At 42.2% G+C, this 27,658-nt stretch overlaps 1 protein-coding gene across 1 annotated transcript in view; it reads left to right on the plus strand.

Moving 5' to 3' along the window:
- Positions 1-27,658, plus strand: part of PRKG2 (protein kinase cGMP-dependent 2) — an 88,628-nt gene that overhangs the window by 39,168 nt on the left and 21,802 nt on the right. Inside the window, exons 6-9 of the mRNA XM_070948122.1 lie at positions 1,560-1,637; positions 9,573-9,667; positions 13,714-13,782; positions 20,664-20,762. Of these exons, the coding sequence (XP_070804223.1) occupies positions 1,560-1,637; positions 9,573-9,667; positions 13,714-13,782; positions 20,664-20,762 (341 nt within the window). The remainder of the gene's footprint in view (positions 1-1,559; positions 1,638-9,572; positions 9,668-13,713; positions 13,783-20,663; positions 20,763-27,658) is intronic.

The raw sequence follows: 27,658 nt of genomic DNA on the forward strand, positions 1-27,658 counted from the left end.
CAAGGCTGAGGGAGAGAAGGGGATAGGATAGGAGAGGCTTCTGTGGGGCAAGGCTGAGGGAGAGAAGGGGATAGGATAGGAGAGGCTTCTGTGGGGCAAGGCTGAGGGAGAGAAGGGGATAGGATAGGGGAGGATCCTGTGGGGCAAAGCTGAGGGAGAGAAGGGGATAGGATAGGAGAGGCTTCTGTGGGGCAAGGCTGAGGGAGAGAAGGGGAGAGGAGAGGCTGCTTAACTACCCATTAAGTTTCAAGCTGTAAGTGTCCATTTATCAAACCCAATCACATAGTTTCGTAGCGGAGCACGGGTATTCAGCTAGTTAGCATTATATCTATAGTTTTTCCAAACTTGGTGCTGTCTATATGGCAGTCTTATACATATAGAATTCTCATTTAGAAAGCCTCTTATTTAAGGTCCAGAGACAGGAACTGCCAAGATCATATTTATAAGGTCCAATTCATAGAAACCAATCTGGGCTTCATGTCAGGCCTATTTAAAAATATATTTGTATGTATGTATGTATTTTTGAAGCCTGAATAATCAGTACTTTTTGATTTATTGGCCCATAATAATGACCCTTTGATTTCAATGGTTTTGCACTGACTAAATCTGAGCAGTTGATCAAAGGAAGCAAAAGACCGTGGAATTACTTTGTGCAAATAGTCATGCCACATTCTTTAATAGATTTATTTGGATTATCAATTAGCTTTAAACCCCTTTCAGTCATTTAAAAAGACATTCATGTTTAATTGATCAACGTGTTTATAACTTATGCAGAAGAAGACATACTCGCCACAGGGAAAATGCAGGCAGTGGAGCCAAAAAATTTTTTGGCTTTTGTTCCTTCTTCCCGAAAGCTGCTGTAGCTTTTTTGGGCGTAGCTTTTTAGAATTTGCGTTATTTTTTTGGCATAGAAGGATTCTGTTCTCCCCATATAGAAAGCCTACAAATACAATGGTTGTTATGTAATATTAATATCACCCTTGCTTGAAGGACAATACTTCAATCCACTTTAAGTAAATTGATTAATACAATATTCATATCTTAAGTCCTGACTGTACATTTGGTAGGAATTTAAATAATTTTCTCTAGAAAATGCCAATAGTTTTTTTTTGTTAGTGTCTTGGGAAGATCTAAATTTGATTTACAACCCCAACTGAGGCCAAAATTTCTGTTGCTAAGTGAAGCATTTGTTAAGTGAGTTTTGCCCTGTTTTACGAACTTTCTTGCCACAGTTATTAAGTGTATCACCGCAGTTGTTAATTTAGTAACATGGTTGTTAAGAAAACCTGGCTTCCCCATTGACTTTGCTTGTCAGAGGGTCGCGAAAGGGGGGGTCACATGACCCCAGGATATGGCAACCGATGTAAATATGAGTCAGTTGCCAAGTGTCCGAACGACCCTGGGAATGCTGCAGCGGTCGTAAGTGTGAAAAATGATCATCAGTCACTTTTTTCAGGGCTGTTGTAACTTCGAATGGTCACTAATTGAACTGTTATAAATCGAGAACTATCTGTAGACTGTTACAGCTTATTATTATTTGTCTTTTCTTTGTTCCACAGGAATACTATGACAAAGGCGATTATGTTATCCGAGAAGGAGAGGAAGGAAGTACCTTCTTTGTTATATCCAGGGGAAAGGTAAGCTACCTTGCAAATATATTGTCAGGGAATTACATGGCAAAGCTGGCTGAGGAACTCTGGGAGTTGAAGTCCACAAGTCTTAAAGTTGCCAAGGTTGGAGACCCCTGATCTATATGGCAGTTTTATACATATAAAATTCCCACTTAGAAAGCCTCTTATTTAAGGGCCAGAGACAGAAACTACCAAGATCATATTTATAAGGTCCAATCCATAGGAACATATCTGTTTTGATTGTTCTCTCAAGTGTTTCCTGCATCTCATAGAGTTAAGGAATATGGGAAGCTGCATTTTCACCCATTTGTTTCCTGAGAGAGATATAAAGGACATTCCATTAAGCCTATGAGAGCCTCCCAATAGGATATTGATCCCTCTCTTCAAGGCAAAATACTATGCAGGGCATAATGAGATCATTAGGAATTAACTGGCTAGCGATCATCTGGGTCTCTACAAGCTGTCAGACGACATGTGAATTAGTTGCCCGCTCATATGCACGTCCCTCCGCAGTTATTCTTGTTTGAGCTGTTTGCCCTCCACCTTTTTTTTTTAATCATTTGTTAAAATCTGCACACGTTTCAGGAGTAGTGATGGTGATATTAAAATGAGCAAGAGCAATCCTGAATAAAGGAATATCTCAGTAGCACTCAAGAACATTTGGCAAATGCACTACTTGGCCTCGAGCAAGGAAGGAAACTGTAGGGTGACCTAGAGTTGGCCTTAGTTTTTTAGTTTGGAGCAACTAATCTGGGCAAAAAGATTTAAACTGGGTTTTTTTTTTTCCTGACAGCCCTTTTCTGGAAATGTGACATTAGCCATTTTAAATCCACCAACTGTACCTTTTGAATCCAAGCCAAAACAAAATTTTCTTCCTTTCCTTTCCTTTCCTTTCCTTTCCTTTCCTTTCCTTTCCTTTCCTTTCCTTTCCTTTCCTTTCCTTTCCTTTCCTTTCCTTTCCTTCCCATCCCTTCCCTTCTCTTCCCCCCTTCCCCTTCTTCCTTCCTTCCTTCCTTCCTTCCTTCCTTCCTTCCTTCCTTCCTTCCTTCCTTCCTTCCTCTCCCCTTTCTTTCTCAGATTTCATAGGTGTTATATAAAGTTACACAATGGTGTAAAATAACCAATGTAAAAAAAAACCCACCAAAAGCAGTATAATATAATGCAGAAGAAGGTAAAAAGCTAATGATGAACGTTTGATACAGAGGCAACTTGATATTGAAAAAAAAAAGGCAATTAAATTAGTCAAGCAATAAAATGAAAGATAACCAACAAATCCAGTAGAGACATTAAAATATATAAAGACTTTTTTTCCTATTAAAAAAGCAATAAAGCAAGTAATAAAAAGAAATAATTAATAAACATAAAATATATAACATTATTAAATATTTGACTAGGACATTTTATACACCTGAGGATCCTTTTCCTTATATATTTACTAATAAAGATGAACTTCCTTTTCTAAAATGACACATATCATGAAAAATCTTTTGATTATGAATATCCTTTAACACATCTTATTAAATGTGTAGATTTTTCCGTAGAAATATAATATAAGCATATGATGGGGGAGTGTGTTTGATTTCTAGCACTGGGCTATTGTCAATCTGGTTGCTACTAACAGGATAATTAACAGTGATTATACAATACTGTTTACTTCTGACTTGCTGAGCCCTTACACAATCATTTATATCTCAGAAAAGTGTGCATGATAGAGAAAAGAATAACAATGGATTGTAGAGGTATGCACATAGATTGGATCAAGATGTAAGGGAAGGAGCAGATAACCCCTGGCTCTCATTAAAGTGTAATTCTTGGCAATCTATTCTCACATGGCAATGCTGGCTAAGAGTTATAGTTCAATAATCTATATCTGTATCTACTGTATAATTCAGATCGGGGTGAATTCTGACAGGTTCTGGAGAACCGGTAGCGGAAATTTTGATTAGTTCGGAGAACCGGCAAATACCACCTCTGGCTGGCCCCAGAGTGGGATGGGAATGGAGATTTTGCAGTATCCTTCCCCTGCCATGCCCACCAAGCCACACCAAGCCCACCAGGCCACGCCCACAGAACTGGTAGTAAAAAATAATTGAATTCCACCACTGATTCAGATGGTGCAATGGGTCTAAAGGCTGCCTTAATACAAGACTTGCCAGCATAAATGGCTCTTCCACCTTCATGATCCTGTAGTGTCCTCCTTATGGCAAGGAGATTATATGGTTCTAGGAGATGCAACGTTTGATTTATTCTGAGATGGGAAGTGAGGTCTGTGTGGCTTCATGGAGCATCTTCAAAGGTATGAATCACTCAAAGCATCATCAAAGTGAAAAACTCCTTCAACATTTGCACAGCCCCACTTAAATTAAGCATCAAGTGGACTATTAAGGGAAGAGAAATTCAACGATGGAGGGAACCATTAAGGGAAGGGAAATTCAATGCCTTTTTCCTGGTCATCACTCATGTTTGAAGACGAGAAGGCTTGAACAAGAGCTTTTCATTGTAACCTCATCTCAGGGACATTCCAGGGGCCAACATCCTTTAAATTCCCCCCAAAACTCCTCTCTCCACTACACCCCAAAACAGAAGCTGCAAGGAAAGGACAGATGATTCTTTATATTGCAGTGTTTTTCAATCTTGACAACCTTCAGACATGTGGACTTCAACTCCCAAAAGGTAATTTTCAAAAAGGCAACTGGACTTTCTTGGGGTTTTTTTTTCCTTAAAAACATTTCGCTTCTCATCCAAGAAGCTTCTTCAGTTCAGAGAAAGTCTAGTTGCCTTTATTAATTATTTCTTTTTATCACTTGCTTTATTGGAACAGTTGCCTTTGGACCTGGATGATTGACAATCCCCATAGACATTCAACTCCCAGACTGGAGTTGAAGTTCACATATCTTAAAGTTGGCATTTAAGAAACATTGTTATAGAGAATGGAATGAGTTTCTTTTACAATGGTTATAGAATTCGCTCTTGGGCTGGCAGGGCCATCAGTTATAACCATCAGTTGTGTCTTTTATAAATTGTGGAGTCCTTGGAGCTCTTGGAGCTTGGTTGTTTGCTTGCAGATGTTGTCCATAATCTACCCCGGGCACTGAGAACTTTATCTAGTAGGATGATTAATCATCTTCAAGCAAACAACCAAGCGTAGAGAGCACTCTAGTTCAACCTTGCTCTATCATTGGAGTTTTTTTTAGAGAAAGCCATTTGTCCGGAATGGTATAGGATCTCCTGCTCGAGCAGGGGGTTGGATTACAAGACCTCCAAGCTCCCTTCCAACTCTGTTATCCTGTATTCTGTTCTTTTTTTATTGACTTTATAAATCCCTTGAAAGTTGATTCTTGGATTTTTCAATATCAACTCATGATGGAAAAGTTGCCTGAAATATTGCTTGTCTACTGCTGTTGGTATTTGCCCACGATTCACACCCATCAGAATACTATTCAAATCATCCTATCTAAACTGAGATTAGGTCCAAAACATGCCTGATCAACCCATAGAAATGTAGGGTAGCTCCACAGCAGATGACACGTGCTCTGCCAGGAAAGCCACTGGTGGACGACAAATGAAGTAAAGGTAAAGCTTCCCCTCACACATATGTGCTAGTCGTTCCCGACTCTAGGGGGCGGTGCTCATCTCCGTTTCAAAGCCGAAGAGCCAGCGCTGTCCGAAGACGTCTCCGTGGTCATGTGGCCGGCATGACTAAATGCCAAAGGCGCACAGAACACTGTTATCTTCCCACTAAAGGTGGTTCCTATTTTTCTACTTGCATTTTTTACGTGCTTTCGAACTGCTAGGTTGGCAGAAGCTGGGACAAGTAACGGGAGCTCACCCCATTACGCAGCACTAGGGATTCGAACCACTGAACTGCCGACCTTTCGATCAATAAGCTCAGCATCTTAGCCACTGAGCCACCGGGTCCCAGAAAGATATTTTATCTAGTTAGATAAACACGTGCTAGACGGCTAAAAGCAAATGTGATATAATACAACTCGTGCAGCACCCAAGAAAACAATAACATCTTTTTAAAGAGGTCTGCAGTAGAAATATGACGAAGGAGGATGGTCAAAATTCAATTGGATATTCCCTGACTTTAAACATGACTAAAATAGTTCTTTGGATTTCAGCCAAAGCTTTCAAAAGCAGCACTTGAAAAAACAAAAAAAACCTCAGAAAGAAATAATTCCTTTTTCTTATGCAGGGGCAGTTGGGGGGGAGACTTAATGAAAAAACATTTCTGCATTAACTATTGGAGAACAAACAGATCATGCACAAAAAGAGACAGATGGTAACCAGTTGGCAAGCTCTAGAAATAAACACTTATGCTGGCTGCTTACAGGGATCTGTTCTTCTTGGCTTCTGCTAAACAATATTTGCAGAATCTGGAAGCCGAGACAATAAGCTATATATTTGCTACCATATGTGGGCTGCCAAAATCCAGAGTTGATGGCAAGAAAAAGTTATTGAAAAGTCTCTTTGCTGCCATTTAATGATTGTCTGGATTGTTGCAAGCTGCATTGGTAGCACTAGTATTTGTAAGATATTTTAACATAGGGGAGTGAGAGTGGATATCAGATTTGCTTAAAAGCTAGAAATATGCCTCAACTACTACTAATTTTTATGTATAAACTTTAACATTATTGCTGTGGTAGGACCCAATCCATAAAGATAAATAAGTCTTTAAACTCATTTACATATTTTAATAACTAATAAGATGACTCCCTAATGTATTGAATACATTTCTCCTACAGTCACATTTAGAAGTACCATTTGGAGACAAATGGGCTTTTTGAAGTTCATTTGTCGTAGAATTGTAGAGTTAAAAGGAATCTTAAGAATCTAGTCTACCCCCTGCGATGTTCAGGAAATCCAATTAAACAATCCATGAAAAGTGGTTGGTGGCCTTTTTAAACGCCTCCAAAGCTAGAGAAACCCTAACCTACATAATAGACCAATTCATTACTGTACAAACATTACCATCAGGAGGTTTTTTTTTATTCCATTTCAATGAAATCTAAGTAGCTGCAATTGATAGCCTAGTGAATGAAGGGAAATATGTGTGTCCCAAGATAATATTGCAGGATCTAATCTGGGTCAGAAGTTTAGTCTTCCAAGCTTTTGGACTTGTGCTGGAGCCCATCTTCAGGGAACTTCTCTCTCTCACCAGAATGTGTGTTTTGGGCTATTCTATACATAGTATTTATGTGGTGCTTGATTTAGTGTGTGTTTTTTTAGTTGTTGATTGGGGTGTTGATGGCTGGCTATTAAGTGGTTGACTGTTGTTTCCAAGGTCTGTAAAATGAGGACCCAGATTGTTGAGGGAAAATATCCACTGTAAACAGCTTAGAGAGTGCTATAAAACAGGGGTCACCAACTTTTTGGACCTCAGGGACCACTAAATTCATAATTTTAAATCCCATGGACCACTAATATGATCTGTCTAATGACCGGCTGGGTGGGCGTGGCTAGGTGGTCATGTGACTGGGTGGGTGTGGTCAACTCGATGTCACTCACATCGAGGGGTGTCTCGTTGGCCTCTACTTGCCCCTCCCCACCCAGCCACTCCTCACCTCCTCACCCAGGCTCTTAGGGCCTCAACAGGAAGCAGTTGTTGGACCTGGCAGCCACCACGAGAAAGAGTTGGCAAAACAGCTCAGTTCAAATTGGATCTGACCGAGAAGGAAGCTCAGCAGAAGCACCTCACTGAGGACTATGAGCATAGGCTTTCCAAGCAGAGGGAAGACCTGTGGGAGTGCAAGGCCAGGTACCGGCGCCTGGAGGCTCAGCGGGCTGAGATGGTCAGCCAGTTCCAGGCCATGATGCAGTCCCACTGGAACGAGGCCCTCCGACTCTTTGCCACCAGCAATACTTCCTTCCAGCCTTCGCCCAAAGCCCCGCACCAGGAGGCTAAAGCAGACCCCAAGTCAGAATTTCTGCCCCCCTTCGACCCACACAAGCGGGTGGGTCGCACAGAGAGGGCCGCCTCAGGGTGCCGTCCGCCAGACAATGTCGGCTGGCGATCCCCAGGGGGAGAGCCTTCTCTGTGGTGGCACCCGCCCTCTGGAACGACCTCCCCCTAGAGATACGCACGATACCAGACCTCCGGACTTTTCGTCGGGCCCTGAAAACTCATTTATTTCACCTAGCCGGGCTGGCTTGATCCCATCCGTTTCAGTTTTAATTTGAAATTGGTTTTAATTGGGTTGTTTTAAATTGTGGGCCGAAATTATTTAATTACCTTTTAAATTGTTTTTTAAATTTTGTATGCTCTGTTTTATCTCGGCTGTTCACCGCCCCGAGTCCTGCTGGAGAAGGGCGGTATACAAATAAAATAAAATAAATAAAATAAACAAGAAGACCCCAAAGGGGAGTCTCCCCCTCTGCTCTCCTCTGCTCCCCTCTGCAGCAACACAAATGTTCATTGCATGTATTCAGCTCAGGGGCCTTCTGCAGACCACCAACATTTTCTCATGGACCACCAGTGGTTCACGGACCACCAGTTGGTGACTGCTGCTGTAAAGCACTGCAAAGCGGTATATAATAAGTGCCATCCACTGGGCAGATAAGTACAACGTTTGGCTACCTTTATACTGTTTATATCTCTCAGTCTGGTCTGATCTCTAAGCAAAAAAAATGCTTTGTGACACCTCTTGATAACATTAGGGTGACTTTAGAAGCAAAGCAATGTGAAAGTGCCAAATATCATTACGAAACAAAACAGCTTAGGATGGACCTGTTTTGTTGGTTCAATCTAGAGAGCTACAAGGACAAAATCTCTTTCGGTGTTTTTGCAAAAAACCTGTCCATCACCAAGGTTTTCTATAATTGGAACTGATATTAACTCAATAATCTGCGAGCTTCAGAGAACAATTGATTCATTTCAAATTATACTAGCTTGGAAACCCATGCCACATCCAATTGTTATCCCTCATTCTTTGTTTGATATTAGCTCTGGCACTCTCTGACTCTGGTGCCAAAAATGTCCCAGAAAGAATGCCTTGCCTCAACCAAGAGACTTCAAGAGAATTGATCGCAGCCTATCACTAAGAAGGGACAACCACAAGGGATTCTTACATTCAGTTGTAGCCAATATTTAAAAGTCTGTGATTCAGATCCTTGTCTCTGCTTTCCCAAAGTCCAGCCCTGAGTTGTAAAATCCGGTTGGAATTCGCCATGATAAAAAATACACAATTTTCTGGCTCTATCACTTTATTTTTATTTTTAATTTATTTATTTCTCATCTTCATCATTTTTACAAATAACTCAAGGCGGCAAACTTATCTCGCTTTTTGCCTCCTTATTTTCCTCACAACCTGTGAGGCTGGTTGGGCTGACAGAGAGTAACAGGCCCAAAGTCACCCAGTTGGTTTTCATGGCTAAAGATAAAGGTAAAGGTTCCCCTCACACATATGTGCTAGTCGTTCCCGACTCTAGGGGGCGGTGCTCATCTCCGTTTCAAAGCCGAAGAGCCAGCGCTGTCCGAAGACGTCTCCGTGGTCATGTGGCCAGCATGACTAAACACCAAAGGCGCACAGAATGCTGTTACCTTCCCACGGAAGGTGGTCCCTATTTTTCTACTTGCATTTTTTACATGCTTTCGAACTGCTAGGCTGGCAGAAGCTGGGACAAGTAACGGGAGCTCACCCCGTTACGCAGCACTGGGGATTCGAACCGCTGAACTGCCGACCTTTCAATCAACAAGCTCAATGTATTAGCCACTGAGCCACCACATCCCTTGGCTAAAGTGCAACTTTTGAACTCATGGTCTCTTGCTTTCTAACCCTGTGATTTTACTACTAGACCAAACCAGCTTTCTAGATGGACCATTTTGATGAAGGTCATTGATCTTAATGGATCATTATGATGAATGTTAAGGATGAAGTATGTCTATTAAGTATATTGTATTTATTTTTGACAAGTAATTAATGGGTCTTCATTTCCTAGGTTAAGGTTACCCAGACCCCAGAAGGGCAAACCCAGCCTCAGTTGATTAAAACGCTGCAGAAAGGAGATTATTTCGGAGAAAAAGCCTTGATCAGGTTTGTTTAAAATTATTTCTCACTTGGAAGCATTCACATTCACTTCCATTGTTATTTAAAAATTTGAGGAGCTCAAAATGGAACAGGGGTGAGAAGACAAGATAAAGACATAAGCACCCAAAGTTGAGAAACACTGAATTAATTTCTTTTTTAAAAAAGAAAAAAGAAATTAACTCAGTGTTTCGCAACCTTGAGCGCTTGAAAATGTGTGGACTTCAACTCCCAGAATGCCCAGCATGGCTGGCTGGGGCATTCTGGGAATTGAAGTCCACAAGTCTTAAAATTGCCAAGGTTGGATACCCCTGAATTAACTACGGTAGTATTATAATTCATAGATGATTGAAAGAGTGATAAAAAATTTCCCCTACCAGTTCTGTTGGCATGACTTGTTGGGGAGGTCATGTGACTGGGTGGGCGTGGCCAACTCAACATCACTCACATCGAGGGGCTCCTCACCGGTCCTTCCCCTCCCAGCCACTCCTTGTCGCGAATGGCAGGAAAATGGGGAGGGGAATATTCCTGCCTACCATCCTTCCCTCAGTCTGTGCTGACATTGAGGAATGGACGACAGGCAGGAAAATCCCCTTCCCCATTTTCCTGCCTTTCACGAAAATGGCTCCATTCCAGCTGCTCCCCCCTGTCCCCCTCCCTCCTAGGAACTACCGGTACCTTAAAAGGGACAGGCTACAGCAGCTCCGTTGTGAATGGAGGGAGGAAAGTTAGCATTCTCTCTGCTGCATTTAACACTGAATTCTGTGGCAAAGAGAATGCTAACTTTTCTCCCTCCATTCACAACAGAGCTGCTGCTCCCTTTATGGTTCCCTCCTGGCCCCCTCCCTCCTGGGGACTACTTAAAGGGACAGGCTGCAGCAGTTCCATTCTGAATGGAGGGAGAAAAGTTAGCATTCTCTCTGCTGCATTTAACATTGAATTCTGTGGAATATCGAGCAGCCGGAAGAGGTGAGCAGCAACTGGCTGGGCGTGGGTGGGGCCAAGGACGGGTAATTACTACCGGTTTGGCGAACTGATGCCCATAATCTCTAGCAGTTCGTCCGAACCGGTCCAAACCGATAGGATTTCACCCTGGTGAGCATCCATTCTATCATTTCCCCCCATGATCACTTCCATCCAAATTGTCTATTTTGGTTACTGTATGCTGACTTTTCGGCATCTGGTCGTTGCAGTTGATGGATTTTTCCAAGCAGTTGCTCTCATACATGGGCACAAGCCAATTCTTGACTTATTAACCAACTATAGTCTAGTGTGCCTACAGTACATGCAGCAGTGAAATGATTTTTGAGATTTTTTGTTGATTTAATGATTTGATTTTTTTCTCTTGCCTTTATTCATTTAGTGTATAAGTAACTCAAGGTAGCAAGCATACATAATATTCCTTCCTCCTCCTATTTTCTCACAACAACAACCTGGAGAGATCAGAGGTGGTATTCAGCAGGTTCTGACCAGTTCTGGAGAACCGGTAGCGAAAATTTTGAGTAGTTCAGAGAACTGGTAAATACCACCTCTGACTGCCCATGCCCCCATCTATTCTCTGCCCCCCCAAGTCCCAGGAGGAAAAGGGGATTTTGCAGTAACTTTCCCCTGGAGTGGGGAGGGAATGGAGATTTTACAGTTTTCTACCCCTACCATGCCCACCAAGCCACGCCCACAGAACCGGTAGTAAAAAATTTTGAATCCCACCACTGGGTGAGATGAATTGACTAAGAGATCGTGACTGCCCCATATTCATCCCCGTGGCTTTCTTGTCTAAGATGGAATTCACTGTCTCCTGGTGATTGGCACAGAGTCATTCAGATGATTTTCCATATCTAAGACGGGACTAGAATTCATGGTGATTGTCTCAAAGTCACCCAGCTGACTTTCATGCCTAAGGCAGGACTAGAACTCACCATCTCCCAGTGATTGGCTCAAAGTCACTCAGCTGGCTTTCAGGTCTAAGGCAGGACTAGAACTCACCATCTCCCAGTGATTGGCTCAACGTCACTCAGCTGGCTTTCAAGTCTAAGGTAGGACTAGAACTCACCATCTCCCAGTGATTGGCTCAAAGTCACTCAGCTGGCTTTCAAGTCTAAGGTAGGACTAGAACTCACAATCTCCTGGTGATTGGCCCAAAGTCACTCAGCTGGCTTTCAGGTCTAAGGCAGGAGTAGAACTCACCATCTCCCAGTGATTGGCTCAACGTCACTCAGCTGGCTTTCAAGTCTAAGGTAGGACTAGAACTCACCATCTCCCAGTGATTGGCTCAAAGTCACTCAGCTGGCTTTCAAGTCTAAGGTAGGACTAGAACTCACCATCTCCCAGTGATTGGCTCAAAGTCACTCAGCTGGCTTTCAAGTCTAAGGTAGGACTAGAACTCACCATCTCCCAGTGATTGGCTCAAAGTCACTCAGCTGGCTTTCATATCTAAGAGAGGACTAGAATTCATAGTCTTATCATGATTGGCCTAAAGTTACTCAGCTGCCTTTCATACCTAGAGCAGAACTAGAACTTACCGTCTTCTAGCCCAGCAACCTAAACACTGCCTTTTTTAAAAAAAAATAATAATAATAAGTTTAAGAAGCGTTACTCTAAACCAACAAAAAAAAAATCTCACTAAATCCATTTCACCGCTGCATGAATGCATTCAGGACAACGCTGAGTCCAAAAAAAATATATTATTATTATTTTGAGAAACACTGCTTTAGTTTAGAGGAAGAATCAACAATGAAGTGAAATTTTTAAAAAAAGCATCACAAGCTTGTGTTAAAATTATCCGTATGAGGAACATTTAGCAGCACAGATGCAGAGAACCTGCCGAGATGATGAATTGGTTGTTAGGTGTCAACAGTCCCTTTGAACAGAGGAAACAGCAGGGATAGTAATAATGGGAGGATTTAAACTTTGAAGTGGCATTTGGACAAATAGATAATGCCTACTTAGGTAACAAATTAGCTTGCCTACTTCATCCTAAAATCATTGTTAAAGAGATTTGCAAAGATACAGCAGATTTTTAAAGATACAATAGAAAACCAAGGTTATGCACAGGCATTTGAGTATCTAGTTCCTTGTAATAAACCTACAGGCATAGTTTTAGAAGTAAGTTTTGTGCTCAAGGGAAACAGACCAGGGATGAAATGCTCCCGGTTTGGACCAGATTGCCCGATCCAGTAGTGATGGCAGCGGGTGGTTCGGAGAACCGGTAGCAAAAATCCCTGCCCCCCCTTCCCATGCCCAGCTGAGCCGCGCAATCATCAGAGGCTTTTTTTTAAAATTTTTAAAAGCTTTCTTTCTACAACCTCTTCGGCCGAAAAAATGCTTTTAAAAGTAAAAAAAAAAAGCCTCTGATGATCACACGGCTCAGCTGGGATCGTCAGAGGCTTTTAAAAGCATTTTTTAACAACCTCTTCAGCCTAAAAGGTTGTAGAAAAAAATGGTTTTAAAAGTAAAAAAAAAAAAAAATTGGCCACACCCACCCAGTCACATTACCCCCTACCACCAAGCCACGCCCACAGAACTGGTAGTAACAAATTTTACATTTCACCACTGAAACAGACTGTTAATAAGTGTAATCAGATAGTGTTCGACTTACAACAGTTTTGTAACTGAAGCTACAACAGCGCTTAAATATGCAATTTCTGACCGTTTTTCACACTAATGACCGTTGCAGCATCCCCATGTGTTCATGCGATCAAAATTTGGACGCTTGGCAACCGTGCAACATGATAATTGCTGTGTCCCGGGGTCATGCATTCCCCTTTTGAGACCTTCTGACAAGCCAAATCATTGGGGAAGCCAGATTCACTTAATAGGCACAGTACTAACTTAATAATTGCAACGATTCACTTAACAACTGTAGCAAGAACGGTCGTAAAATGGAGTGAAACTCACTTAACAACTGTCTTGCTTAGCAATGGAAGTTTTGGGCTCAATTATGGTCGTAAGTCCAGGACTTACCTGTACAGGATTATAGCGTAAATCTAAGTTTCCATCTGGTCTGTGATTTACTCTTCTTATCTACCTAAAATCAACGGATATATTTCTGTTTACAGTGATGATGTCAGGTCTGCTAATATAATAGCAGATGAAAATGACGTGGAGTGCCTTGTTATTGACAGAGAGTAAGTATTCCCTTCCTGTAGTACCGTCTTCTTTCCAGCAGCTTTTCCAGTTGGTGGGTTGCTCCCGGTTCGGACCGGTTCGCAAGAACCGGTAGTAAAACCGGCGGGAGGCCCCACCCACCGTCCCGGATGTTGTCATCGGTGATCTGTGCATGCAATCCCATTCCGAACCAGTAGTAAAAGTAAGTAGAACCCACCCCTGAGCTTTTCCTATTCACCGATACATCAAGAATGCAATTGTTCTGAGTTGTCTTCTCTTCTTTTTCCTAGCCCAAATTTGGAGGAGGTGGACATTAGGGGGAGGGTAGCAAAACAGCCAAGCGAATGACCTTTGAAGAGAAAGGGGAAAAAAACCCAATAGATCAGGTTTACCCAATAACCCAATAATTCAGAATGCAGTATTGTAGGCTAACTCTGCCCACAGCCAGAAGTTTGATCCTGACGGGCTCAAGGTTGACTCAGCCTCCTATGCAGAGGTGGTATTCAGCCGGTTTGTACTGGTTCAGGCGAACCGGTAGCGGAGATTGTGAGTGGTCCCGCCTCCCCACCCCGGCTCTATGCTGTCCTGTTTAGGCACGGTTTTGAAGCCAGGCACATGCGCAGAAGGCACGCACGTGAAGCGGTATATAAATCTAAGTGCTATTGCTACCACTACCAATAAAGGAGAATATTTGTAGCTCAGAGTTGAAATGAGGACTCTTTGGTGCTCTCTGAGCTTGGTTGTTTTCTTGCAGACATTTTATCACCAAACTAGGTAACATCATCAGTGCTAGTCCTAGATTATCTCGTTTGGGTAATGAAACGTCAGCCAAAAAGCCCCAACCAAGCTCAGAGACCTGTCAATAGATCATGGAACCACCACTCTGGCCTGCATTGCAAGATCCCAAAGTTGTTGTGTTTACAGTACTTTCTGTCTTGTCCTGAAGCTACAAAAAAGCAAGTTTTTTGTTGCCAAGATATGCTTGTGTTAGGAAGCGGGGGAATGTAATTAAGCTGATGATTGATGATGATATTTCTTCTAACCCCATAGATATATTGTGGGGATACTTCATAGGATTTAAAAAGAAAAAAAAACCCTAAGAACATTCAGTTCCCCATTTGAATCATCAACGATTTTAATTACTGCAGAGTGGCATGCTTTGGTTGCTTCATTATTGACTAAAGAAAATCTCCAAAGTTGTGAACACTGAAATATTTCAAGTAAAGCAAAAAAGGGGAAAGAAAGGCAGTTTGGTGCAGTGGTTAAGGTACCAGGATAAAGCCAGGAGACAGTGAGTTCTAATCCTGCCTTAAGCATAAAACCAGGTCTTTGGCTTCTGGTGAGTCACCCTAGAACAGTGATGGCGAACCTATGCCACACATGCCGGAAGTGGCATGCAGAGCCACTCCAGGCATCGCAGCTGTTGCCCATTGCTCTTCCAGGTTCATGCCGGCCAGCTGATCTTTGCACATGTGGGAGCGCCAGAAACTGGAAGAGCAGCTCCCTGGCATGCATGCACGTGCTGGGAAGCTCAGCTTCCGGTTTCCAGTGTGCACATGTGCGCTGGCCAGCTGGTCTTCGTGCCCTCATGCGCGCCAGAAACCGGAAGACCAGGTGACCGATGCACATGCGCATTTTTGAAACCGGAAGCTCAGCTTCCTGGTGCATGCCTGCACGCCAGGGAATTGCACTTCTGGTTTCCGGCGCTCCCATGCGTGCATGCCAGGGAGCTGCTCTTCTAATTTCCGGTGCTCCCCTGTGCACACACTCCCATTTCAGCACTCGGTGCTAAAAAGGTTCACCAACACTGCCCAAGAAAGATTAGAAAGAATGCAATGGCAAACCACTTTTGGAAACCTTGCCAAGAAAATTGCTGGGACTTTTCCTGGCAGTCACCAAGACTTGAAGGCACAAAAAAAAGGAGAAATAAAGGAAAAACAGATGTACCATATTTTTCAGAGTATAAGATACACCGGACTATAAGATGCACCTACCTTTTTTGGTGTGGAAAACAAGAAAAAGAAATCTGCCTCTGCCTCCCAGCAATTTTGTCTCCTTGCAGCAAACAGCAAACAGCCTGCTTTACTTTCATTTTCGTTTTCAGCATATTGATTAGCACAAGAAAAAAAAATCAGCTCCCAGCAATTTACTTCCTTGCAGCAAGCAGCAGAGGCCCACAGCAAAACAGCTGAGAGCAAAACAGCTGAAAGTCGGGAGGCCGATCCAATCAACTTGTGTTAATTAGGCTGTGCTGAAGCAGAAAGGAGCTGTTTCTTCTTGCAGCTTGCTGCAAGGAGGTAAACTGCTGGGAGGCAGCGGCCAAAGGGTGGGGGCCAGTGGGTGGGCGGGGCTACATTTGGTGTATAAGACGTACCCAAATTTTCACCCCCTTTTAGGGGAGAAAAAGGTGTATCTTATACTCCGAAAAATATGGTAGTTATTTTGGAAAACAGTGGCTACAATAGGAATGACTGTGGAGATTCTCAGTCATCCAGGTCATAGTTGTCTCAAAGGTACTTTAATAGGAATGGAACAGTTCTTGTTTATTGCATCCCTGTTCAACTACATAAGGGATGGGGAAATATGGCCTTTTTATGAGAATTCCTGAGGCAGCCAACCGATTCTAATTTTCAAATTTTAATTGACTTTTTAATACAGTGACTCCTGCATACAGTGAGACCTTGAAGAGCAGTTAGCTGCTTTGTATATTTATAAAGGCAGGAATTTGTTCCTTCAAATATATGGAGTAGACTGTAATAACAGGAACTGTATAAATATCTAAGTTATACTCCAGTGAGCCTCAAGCCATATTAACAGGATGAAAATGAAAAACAGTGTGAATTAAAAAATGAATTGTAACCCATGCTAAGCAATACAGTATTTTAAAACATTACTCAAGCATTTCAGCAGAGGGTTACCTCTGTTTTGAGTTGAATGGTATTTTGGTACTTAATTGGACAGTATTGATTTTACCATGGCCGCACTTTCTGTTCTTTGATCTTTGTTAGCATTTATATGGTTTTTAAATGTAATGTTACTGTTGATTATATATCTTCCGGGGAATCTTAAGTGCAACTGAAAAAAAAAAACTATCTAAAATAACTTTAATGTGGCTCATTTAGTCTTTCTCAAGCGCCTTTGATTTTTTTGCTGTCTAGGCAAAGAGAAAATGATGATTTTTAAAGAATAGATAGAATAGAATAGAATTCTTTATTGGTCAAATGTGACTGGACACACAAGGAATTTGTCTTGGTGCATACCGTCTCAGTGTACATAAAAGAAAAGATACATTCGTCAAGAATCATAAGGGCAACACTTAATGATAGTCTTAGGGAAACAGTCAATATAAATCTTAAGGATACCAGCAACAAGGTTACAGTCATACAGTCATAAGTGGGATGGATGATAGGAACAATGAGAAGATTAATAGTAATGCAGACTTAGTAACTAGTTTGACAGTGTTGAGGGAATTATTTGTTTAGCAGAGTGATGGCGTTTGGGAAAAAACTGTCCTTGTGTCTAGTTGTTCTGGTGTGCAGGGCTCTATAGAGTCGTTTTGAGGGTAGGAATTGAAACAGTTTATGTCCAGGATGTGAGGGGTCTGTAAATATTTTCACAGCCCTCTTTTTGACTCGTGCAGTATACAGGTCCTCAATGGAAGGCAGGTTGGTAGCAATTGGTTTTTCTGCAGTTCTTATTATCCTCTGAAGTCTGTGTCTCTATTGTTGGGTTTCAGGACCAAACCAGACGATTATAGAGGTGTAGATGACAAACTCAATAATTCCTCTGTAGAACTGGATCAGCAGCTCCTTGGGCAGTTTGAGCTTTCTAAATTGGCGCAGAAAGAACATTCTTTGTTGTGCTTTTTTTATAACATTTTTGAAGTTGGGTGTCTATTTTAAGTCGTGAGATATGATAGAACCTAGAAATTTGAAGGTCTCTACTGTGGATGCTGTGTTGTCTAGTATTGTGAGAAGTGGAAGTATGGGAGGGTTTCTCCTAAAGTCCCACCACCATTTCTACGGTTTTGAGTGTGTTCAGTTCCAGATTGTTCTGGTCGCACCACGAGGCTAGTTGTTCAGCCTCCCGTCTGTATGCGGATTCATCATTGTCTCGAATGAGACCGATCACTGTTGTGTCATCTGCGAACTTCAGTAGTTTAACAGATTATCAAGTTCTTTATACAGCTGTAGATCTGAGTTCAGTTTTGTAGATCCCAAGTTGATTGGGTCTGTCATAGACTGATAATTGCCTGCAATGTTCCTCACCTTTGAAAGGTGTAGTTGGATTGTTCGGAGAATTAGTTTTATTGCAGCCATGTGCAGTGACTGCTGTGGGTGATTTTCTTTTTAATCATGGCATCAAAAAGGCCAGACCTCTGGATATTGTTCTATTTATTCATTGCACTGTACAGTAGCAGCTGCTGATGCTACTGTTACACTATGATTGTTGTTATAATTGTGGCTGGGTTCACAAGTCATGCTAAGTTTGTTTGGCTTTGACTGACTGTGTTGCTGAACAGCTTTTGGGCCTTAGTCAACTAAACATAGTTAACACAAACCATGTCTTGGTTAAAGCATTAACCCAGCTTTACCCTTTGTGCAGGGTGGATAAAAAAAACTGATGATTTTTTTTAAAAAAGGATTTTTTTTTATTTAAATCAGATTTTTTTTTTAATTTTTATCAAATTTATTTTAATAAAATGGTTTTGGAGTAAAAAATCTATCGAAAGATAGTTTTCTATTTAAGATACATTAATAATTTAGTTTATTCAGCATGAAATGGAGCTTAATTATGTAGCATGAGGCTATATATTCTGCAATATTGGGACTATCGGTGAGTCAACAGCTGGTCAGAGAAGGAGCCACTGCGGGACAGAGATGACGGAGATGCTTTTTAAAAATTATGATTTAAGTCAAGTTGATTTAAATCAAGCCTTTTTACTAGTGATTTAAATCATGATTTAAATTGTGATTTAAATCGACTTGATTTAAATCAAATCCACCCTGCCTCTGTGAGATGTTTTAGACTACCTTTTGCCTTATTGGTTGGGAATTCTGGATCTTGCAGTCCGCCATATTTGTGGAATATCAAATTATGGAAGTCCTTAGGTAGTATGTTATAAAAAAGGGACAAGTTGGGTACAAAAAGAAAATAGCAATAGCATTGAGACTTAATATACCACCCCATAATGCTTTACAGCATGCTCTGGGTAGTTTACAATGTCGAAACATTATTTGCATATTGCCCCCAAGAATCTGGGTCCTCACTTTACCGACCTCAGAAGGAGAGAAGGCTGAGACAACCTTGAACCCGTCAGGATCGAACTCTAGGCTGTGGGCAGAGTTTGCCTGCAATACTACATTCTAACCACTGCACCACCAGGGATCCCAAGACAGGGCTATCTAAAATGAAAATATAAGTATTACCTGTATAAAAGCAGATGATTAGGTCTTTCCAGATGTTGGTGGACTGTTTTCCAGCTCCCTTCAACAGTTACCAGGCTAGCTAGCACATTTAACATCTGGAAGGCCACAGGTTATAGCATCCCTACTTCTGTATTTAACTGGGAAAAATCTACTAGCAAGTATAATATAAATCAGCCTTCAGCAACCCGCTATCACCGACAGGCTGACTTCCCAATGGCTGGGCCAGCTATATGTCTGTGGAGATTCTCAATCATCCAGGTCATGGATGTCCTAAAGATGCTTTTCAAAAGGCAACTGGACTTTCTTGGGGTTTTTTTCCCAGAACTGAAGAAGCTTCTTGGATGAGAAGTGAAATGTTTTCAAGGGAAAAAAACCCAGAAAGTCCAGTTGCCTTTTGAAAAACACTTTCTTGGGGTTTTTTTCCCAGAACTGAAGAAGCTTCTTGGATGAGAAGTGAAATGTTTTCAAGGGAAAAAAACCCAGAAAGTCCAGTTGCCTTTTGAAAAACACCTTTGGGCTGACTAAAGTTTATGGAAAATAGAAGACTAGAATAGAATAGAATAGAATAGAATAGAATAGAATAGAATAGAATAGAATAGAATAGAATAGAATAGAATAGAATAGAATAGAATAGAATAGAATGGGATATGAATGGAATGGAATGGAATGGAATGGAATAAAATGGAATGGAATGGAATGGAATGGAATGGAATGGAATAAAATGGAATGGAATGGAATGGAATGGAATGGAATGGAATGGAATAGAATAGAATAGAATAGAATAGAATAGAATAGAATAGAATAGAATAGAATAGAATAGAATAGAATAGAATAGAATAGAATTCTTTATTGGCCAAGTGTGATTGGACACACAAGGAATTTGTCTTTGGGGCATACGCTCTCAGTGTACATAAAAGAAAAGATACATTCATCAAGAATCATAAGGTACAACACTTAATGATAGTCATACGGTACAAATAAGCAATCGAATCATACTAGGAAACAATCGATATAAATCATAAGGATACCAGCAACAAGGTTACAGTCATGCAGTCATAAGTGGGAGGAGATGAGTGATAGGAATGATGAGAAGATTAATAGTAATGCAGACTTAGTGAATAGTTTGACAGTGTTGAGGGAATTAATTGTTAAGCAGAGTAATGGCATGTGGGGGGGGAAAATGTCCTTGTGTCTAGTTGTTCTGGAGTGCAGTGCCCTATAGCGTCCTTTTGAGGGTAGGAGTTGAAATAATTGATGTCCAGGATGCGAGGGGTCTATAAATATTTTCACAGCCCTCTTTTTGACTCGTGCAGTATACAGGTCCTCCATGGAAGGCAGGGTGGTAGCCATTTTTTTTTTCTGCAGTTCTAATTATCCTTTAAAGTCTTTGTATCTCCATAGGAGGCTGCTGCCGTATTTTTTTTTTCCTAGCAAAAGGCTAATGTTTTGACTTACTTCTGTTGTGTTTGCAGAACTTTTAACCAAACAGTTGGAACGTTTGAAGAACTCCAAGCCTACCTCGTGGGTTATGTAGCAACTTTGGCTCGAGACGATGAAAAAAGGCACGCCCAGTAAGTCTTCCCAACCGTTTTCTGAAACTGTAAGGAAGGTAATCTCAGCAAGGTTGTGTTAGATGGAATTGGAACCAGCGGAGTTATAAAAAAAAAATGCACAAGAAATCCTTCCACCTCTGGTGTTGCTAGTTTGGCAAACCTTTTGGCCAACACTTTGAAGCTGAAGAAAATTAGCATGCATGGAATTTTTGTTTTAGCGAACCCTTAAGAATGATAGTAAATACAAGATTTTGCTTTAATGAATATAAGATGCTGCCCTTTTCTTCCAAATGTTTTCTGCTAGAATTGTTCAGCAGTGACACATTCTAAACCAGCAGTAATTTCATATCTGGGCCCGTGTGTCTCCATAGTGCATGTAAGTGACAATTACTTGGCAATTTTTCAAGCTTCCAACCTCTTTTCCATAATTCAGCATCCTCAGTTCACCTTCTGCTCTTTACATAAATATGTTCAATTTGGATTTCCCCATGCAAGAGGATAGGAAACTCTTAAACATGCAGGTATAAAATGTTCTCTGGGGTTTTGTTGGCAATCTTAAATCCAGCATCCTGCCAGTCATTTCCCCTAAAACCAAACAGACTCACCTAATACAAGGAATTTGTACCGTCCCCCAGTGCAGACCCACTGAGGCTGCCAAGAGCCGAGGAAATCAGGAAATCTAGGTAATTTAAATCAATATAAGGGTTTATTGCAAGCTTCAGCTCTCTACAAGAAATCTGAACTACTAACGGCCAAAGGAAATTAGTAGTAGATAAGAGTCAATGGAATTCAAGGCAGCCTGGACTTAGATCTCTTGTGAGCATAAAGGGACTCAAGACTAATGATGCCTTTGACCCCTCCTTCGGGCTCAGCCTGGTCACCTCCTACAGAGGCTTCTATAATTCGGTTTTAATTCTAGTAAGTGATCCACAATTTCTTTTTAAAAGTCCCACATTATGGATTACTTTATAAATACAATGCTTTTACTCTTGGCAAGGACAAAACATGTATATTTCCAGATATAAGCAATGATCTGGATTCTGTATAATCAACATCATTTCGTGCTGTCTGCTAGCACTATCGCAATTGGGAGATGCTGATGGAAACCATGGAGATGTGGCCATTCTTCACAGCAATTATAGATTATTATTATTATTATTATTAGTCATATTTCTATGCCGCCCACTCTCCGAGGACTCTGGGCGGCTTACACCAAAGACAGTATACTAAATAGCATATTGCCCCCAACAATCTGGGTCCTCATTTTACCCACCTCGGAAGGATGGAAGGCTGAGTCAACCTTGAGCCTGGTGAGATTTGATCCGCTGATCTGCTGAACTAGCAGTCAGCTGAAGTAGTTGCAGTACTGCACTCTAACCACTGCGCCACCTCGGCTCTTCCAGATGGAGGAGCCTCCCTCCCTTCTAGATGGAGGGAGGGTCCCCAGTTCTTAGTCCCCAGCACGATCCTCACCTTTGGCCATGCTGAGTGGCAATTCTGGGAATTGTATTTCTCAATAAAGGGGAACATTTGTAGCTCAGGGTTGAAATGAGGGGGTCCTTGGTGCTCCCTGAGCTTTGCTGTTTTCTGCAGACATTTTATTGGCCAACTAGGTAACATCATCAGTGCTAGTAAGGAGTGGGGTTTGCTCTCCGTTTGTATTCTACTTCCCACATTGTACTTGTCACAGATTTGGAGGGCAAACCTTGAAATAGCCAAGTGCCCCATTAGTTTCGTTCTTGTTTCAGTCCTTCTGATTTTAATGGATTACAGGTAGTCCTCGACTTAGAACCATTCATTTAGTGACTGTTTGAAGTTACAACGGCACTGAAAAAAGGGACTTATAACCATTTTTCACACATACGGCCATTGCAGCATCCCCATGATCAAAATTCAGACGCTTGACAACTGATTCATATTTATGACGGTTGCAGTGTCCCAGGGTCACATGATCCCTTCTTGCGACCTTCTGACAAGCAAAGTCAACGGGGAAGCCAGATTCACTTAACAACCGTGTTGGTACCTTAACAGCGGCAGGGGTTCACTTCACAACTGTGGCAGGAAAGGTCGTAAAATGGGACAGAGCTCACTTGACCAATGTCTCGCTTAGCAACATACATTTTGGGCTGAGTTGTGGTCGTACGTCAAGGACTACCTGTATTTTATTGGTCTGAAATAAAAACAGAAAGGGGCACTCAGAAAAGAAAGAAATAAACATTGGTTTTCCAATGAAAAGTATTTTGATTCTTGCTTCATTACTATAAACTCACAAAAGGCCCTGAGAGCTATAATAAAGTCGGATGACTCTTTATTGAACAAATTACTATTTCAGGCCACGGCTACACACACACACCAGGGAGAGAGAGAATGCAATTGATATTTAACGTCTCCAAAATGTTGCTATTTTATCAGGACTTTAAATAGCACTGTGGGCGACGCCTGGGGTTCATTTGTCTGATTTTTGACATCCGAGGGGGAAGGAAACCTTGTAAATTTCTTTGGACTGCTTCACTTTTCCTTCCATCAGATTTTCTTTTAAATGGAAAGATTTAAAACTCCTTTTTCCCAATTAATCCTCTTAAAGTTTTCTCATTATTTTTCCCAGTGCTGGTATAGGTAGTCCTCAATTTACAACAATTGATTTAGTGACCGTTCAAAGTTACAACCGCACTGCAAAATGGGATTTAGGATGATTTTTTTCACACTTAACAACCGTTGTAGCCTTCCCGTGGTCACGTGATCAAAATTCAGACGCTTGGCAACTGACTCATATTTATGACGGTTCTGGGGGGTCACGTGATCCGCTTTTGCGACCTTCTGACAAGCAAAGTCAACGAGGAAGCCAGATTCACTTAACAACCGTGCTACTAACTTAACAACTGCAATGATTGAAACCCACGGGTGGGTTTCAAAACCCGTCGCTACCGGTTTGCTCATGGGCACACACACACGGGCGGATGGGTGGAGCCTCCCACTGCCGCCGCTACCAGTTTGCTCAATCTGGGGCAAACCGGTAGCAACCCACCACTGCAGTGTGTTGTGGCCCGTACGTGGCCTGTGCAGCTAGTACTTGATTCCGACAGCGAGGAGGCTGGTGTGATGCTGCGCCAGCATCCTGTGCAGCTGGCACTCGAGTCGGACAATGAGGAGGCTGGAGAGGATGTGGTGCCAGAGGCGGGGTTTCAGCCAGGGCCTTCAGAACCTCCAGAAGCTTCCTTAAGCTTGCACGGGCGCGTAGAGCTGCCAAAAGGCAGGAGTGGCTCCTCAGGAGGAGGTCTCCTCGAGAGTAAGGCTTGGGGCTAATTGGCTACTCCCTTAGCCTATTTAAGGAGGAACGCCGACTGAAGCAATTTGCAGGGAACAACTTAGTTCACATACCTTCGTGTCTTGTCTTGCTTATCTTATCAGCTTCCTGCAAATTGCTTCTGGGCATTCTGCCAACCATAGTAAGTTTTCAGTTATTATTCTTTGAATTCTTGGCGGCTGTTAATGCAATTAATTAACAGCCGTTGTTGTAAAAGACTGGTTTATTCAGTAAATTAAGGTTTGAACGGACTTTGTGTGTGCTGCGTTCTTTGGGGTCCGTAGCTGGGGCCGAACCCAATGATTCTCTTAACAACTGTGGCAAGAAAGGTTGTAAAATAGGGCAAAACCCACTTAACAAATGTTTCGCTTACCAGTGGGAATTTTGGGCTCAACTGCAGTCATAAGTCGAGGACTACCTGTAGTGAATTCCCGATTTGTACAGCAAGCTTGCATCCTTACGATAAGTATCTTCAAATTCAAGGCCTCTGTAAATGCTACAGGCCAATCTGAACAACCTGATTCTGTTGTGTTAGATCAGTCATGAAGCTGCGGTTATTGTGACAGAAACACAAATCAGCGGACAAAAGACACTCTCCTTCCCTTTGTTGTGACATCATTAAAGGGCAACTTTGCCTCAGGCACTGTCTTCTTGGTGCGACATAAACCTTCTGCCTGATGCCTTGAAGAATCAAATCCCATGAATCATGAATTAATTAGGGCATCTTTCGGAAACTTGACAATTTGATTCTATGCATGTAGAAAGAGACCGGACTCCCTCCTTCTCCCCATTCACTCCCGGAGATGGTGCCCCTGCAGTCAACAAACACCATTCAATTTCCTGTTGAAACGAATCAGGATTTCTTTCCAAATTATGAGAAACATGGATTGTTCCTTCCACATCTGCTTTGTGGCTCCAGGTCTCCTTAGTCTCCTTTGAAAAAGTTCCAGTGCTTTCCAGAACGGCGATTGAATCATCTCCTTTCTCACAGCTACCTGGAGTGCCTATGTATGCCTAGAAAGACAGGCTGTAAATCAAAATAATAAATTCATCATGAACGTCATGAGATTCACCCTACACCCTAAATTCCAGGAGCCTTGGTGGTGCAACGGACTAAGTGCTGTTATGTAGCACTTAGCTGCCAGCTGCCTGCAATTACTGCAAGTTCAAATCTCACCAGGCTCAAGGTTGACTCAGCCTTTCATCCTTCCGAGGTAGGTAAATTGAGGACCCGGATTGTAGGGCAATAAGCTGACTTTGTAGAAACACCGCTTTTGGGGGGGCCAAAAGCCCTAATAAGCAGGTATATACAAAAGAATGAAGGCTATTGCTATAAATGCATTGTAAGCCACCCTGAGTCTTCGGAGAAGGGCGGCATATAAATTGAACTTATAAATAAATAAATAAATAATAAATAAACCACCAGGATGCTAATTCCCAAATACATATTGCTTCCACTAGAAACCTCCCAAGATTTACCACCATTGCTGCAGAGATGTCAAACTGGTGGCCCATGGACCGGATGCATTTGCTTCCTAACTGCCACATAGTTTTGCCTGGGAAATTGGGAGGTTTTTTTGTAGAAAGTTAGTCATAACAACATTCCGTATTCAAGGACACTGTTGCCTGCACCTGCTGGAGACTGCCTGGAGATTGTATCCAGTTGAATGTGAAAAGTTGATTGGACAATGTGATGAACTTGTGGGTGTGGGGCAGGGCAGGGCTGTGAACTGTTAGCTGGGTGGAGAAAACCTGGAAGCTTTCAGATTCGGGTTTTCCCAGATGTCCCAACATGGCATCTCTAATAAATTGGAACTTTGAGGAACCTCAGACCTCGGAGTTTTATTTCGTTGGGGGTGTTCCTTGGAACCCTGACACCAGCTCCACAAAGGCAGCAAACTTCATGATACGTCACAATATGTCACGTGACGTGATCGAGTTTGACGCCCATGTTGCTAGATTAACCCAAAAAGAAAAGATGTTTGAGCCCAGTACTGATTCTATAGTACTAAAGCCCAGTATTTATTCTATAGTATCCCTGAAGAAGGTCTCCACTCTTAAATTCTACTTAAGCCCCCTGTCTTCTAGACATGATTGCAACATGTCATGGAGGAAAGAGTGCAGAGAAGAGCAACAGAGATGATTAGGGGACTGGAGGCTAAAACATATGAAGAACGGTTGCAGGAATTGGGTATGTCTAGTTTGATGAAAAAAAGGACTAGGGGTGACATGATAGCAGTGTTCCAATATATAAATAAATAAATAACTTTATTGTCATTGTACGTGTATACACAGTATACCCATACAACGAAATTCACTTAACACACAAAAACCAGGTCCAACACACATAACAATCCCCAAACACACTCCCACCCACCACAATTCCCCACCCCTAAACCACCCAAACATCCACACAACAGACCAAGTAATGCTGTCCAACAGCTCACTGATGGTGGCCCTTTAGTTCATTGTTGAGTGCAGTTATAGCTCTGGGATAAAAACTATTCAGAAAACGTGTGGTCCGAGTTTTAATTGTTCTGTATCTTCTGCCAGAAGGCAACAGTCCAAAAAGATTGTAAGCAGGATGGGAAGAGTCTCTGAGAATGTTATGCAACTTTCTCAAACAGAGAAAGTTGCATTTCGGAGATGTCGTCCAGGGCTGGTAGCTGGAGTCCGATGATATTCTGGGCAATTTTAATGGTTTTCTGTAGAGCTTTTTTGTCCGCTACAGAGCTGCTCCCATACCATGCAAGAATGCCGTATGTCAGGACACTCTCAATGGTGCTGCGATAGTAGGACAGAAGTAGATGCTGAGATAGACTTAAGGGGTCACCACAAAGAAGAGGGGGTCAACCTATTCTCCAAAGCACCTAAAGGCAGGACAAGAAGCGACGGATGGAAACTAATCAAGGAGAGAAGCAACTTAGAACTAAGGAGAAATTTCCTGACAGTGAGAACAATTAACCAGTGGAACAGCTTGCCTCCAGAAATTGTGGGTGCTCCAACACTGGAGGTTTTTAAGAAGAGATTGGACAGCCATTTGTCTGAAATGGGATAGGGCAGAGTTCCCCAACCTTTTTGGCTTTGCGCACTGGCAGGAGGGAATGGGGACAGTGAGCTAGCAAATGGAGGGCAGGCACACATGCTTGCCTGCCAGTCATGCGAGTGAGGATGCACACGCACATGCTTGCCCACAGGTTCCCGCAGCCCAGTTCCAAAAGGCTGAATGCCCGGTAGTGGGCCCAGGCTGGGGGTTGAGGATCCCTATTATAAGATTTCCTGCTTGAACAGCGGGTGGAACTAAAAGACTTCCAAGATCCCTTCCAATTCTGACATTCTCTTAATTCTATGAAAACTTTACCTATAGCTTTATTTGCTTAGCCCTCGTTCCTCCTGGACGGCTCCTTTGCTAGGCAAGGCTGCTGACAATTTCATGCTGCTGACCTCTGCTTTGTTTTGGCAGTAGATTTTATATACTCCTACGAAATCAGGGATCAAGCCAACTGGCACAGGAGGAAGCCCTGCATAAAGTGATAGTGCTAGATCACAGGGATTGGGGATCCTGGGACCAGCCAGATTGCATGGGGACCCCAGGACTGTGCCTGTTCCA

The sequence above is a fragment of the Pituophis catenifer genome, unplaced genomic scaffold (genome assembly GCF_029215685.1).
Source record: "Pituophis catenifer annectens isolate HBS135680 unplaced genomic scaffold, rPitCat1.0.hap2 SCAF_8, whole genome shotgun sequence".
Classification (NCBI taxonomy): Eukaryota; Metazoa; Chordata; class Lepidosauria; order Squamata; family Colubridae; genus Pituophis; species Pituophis catenifer.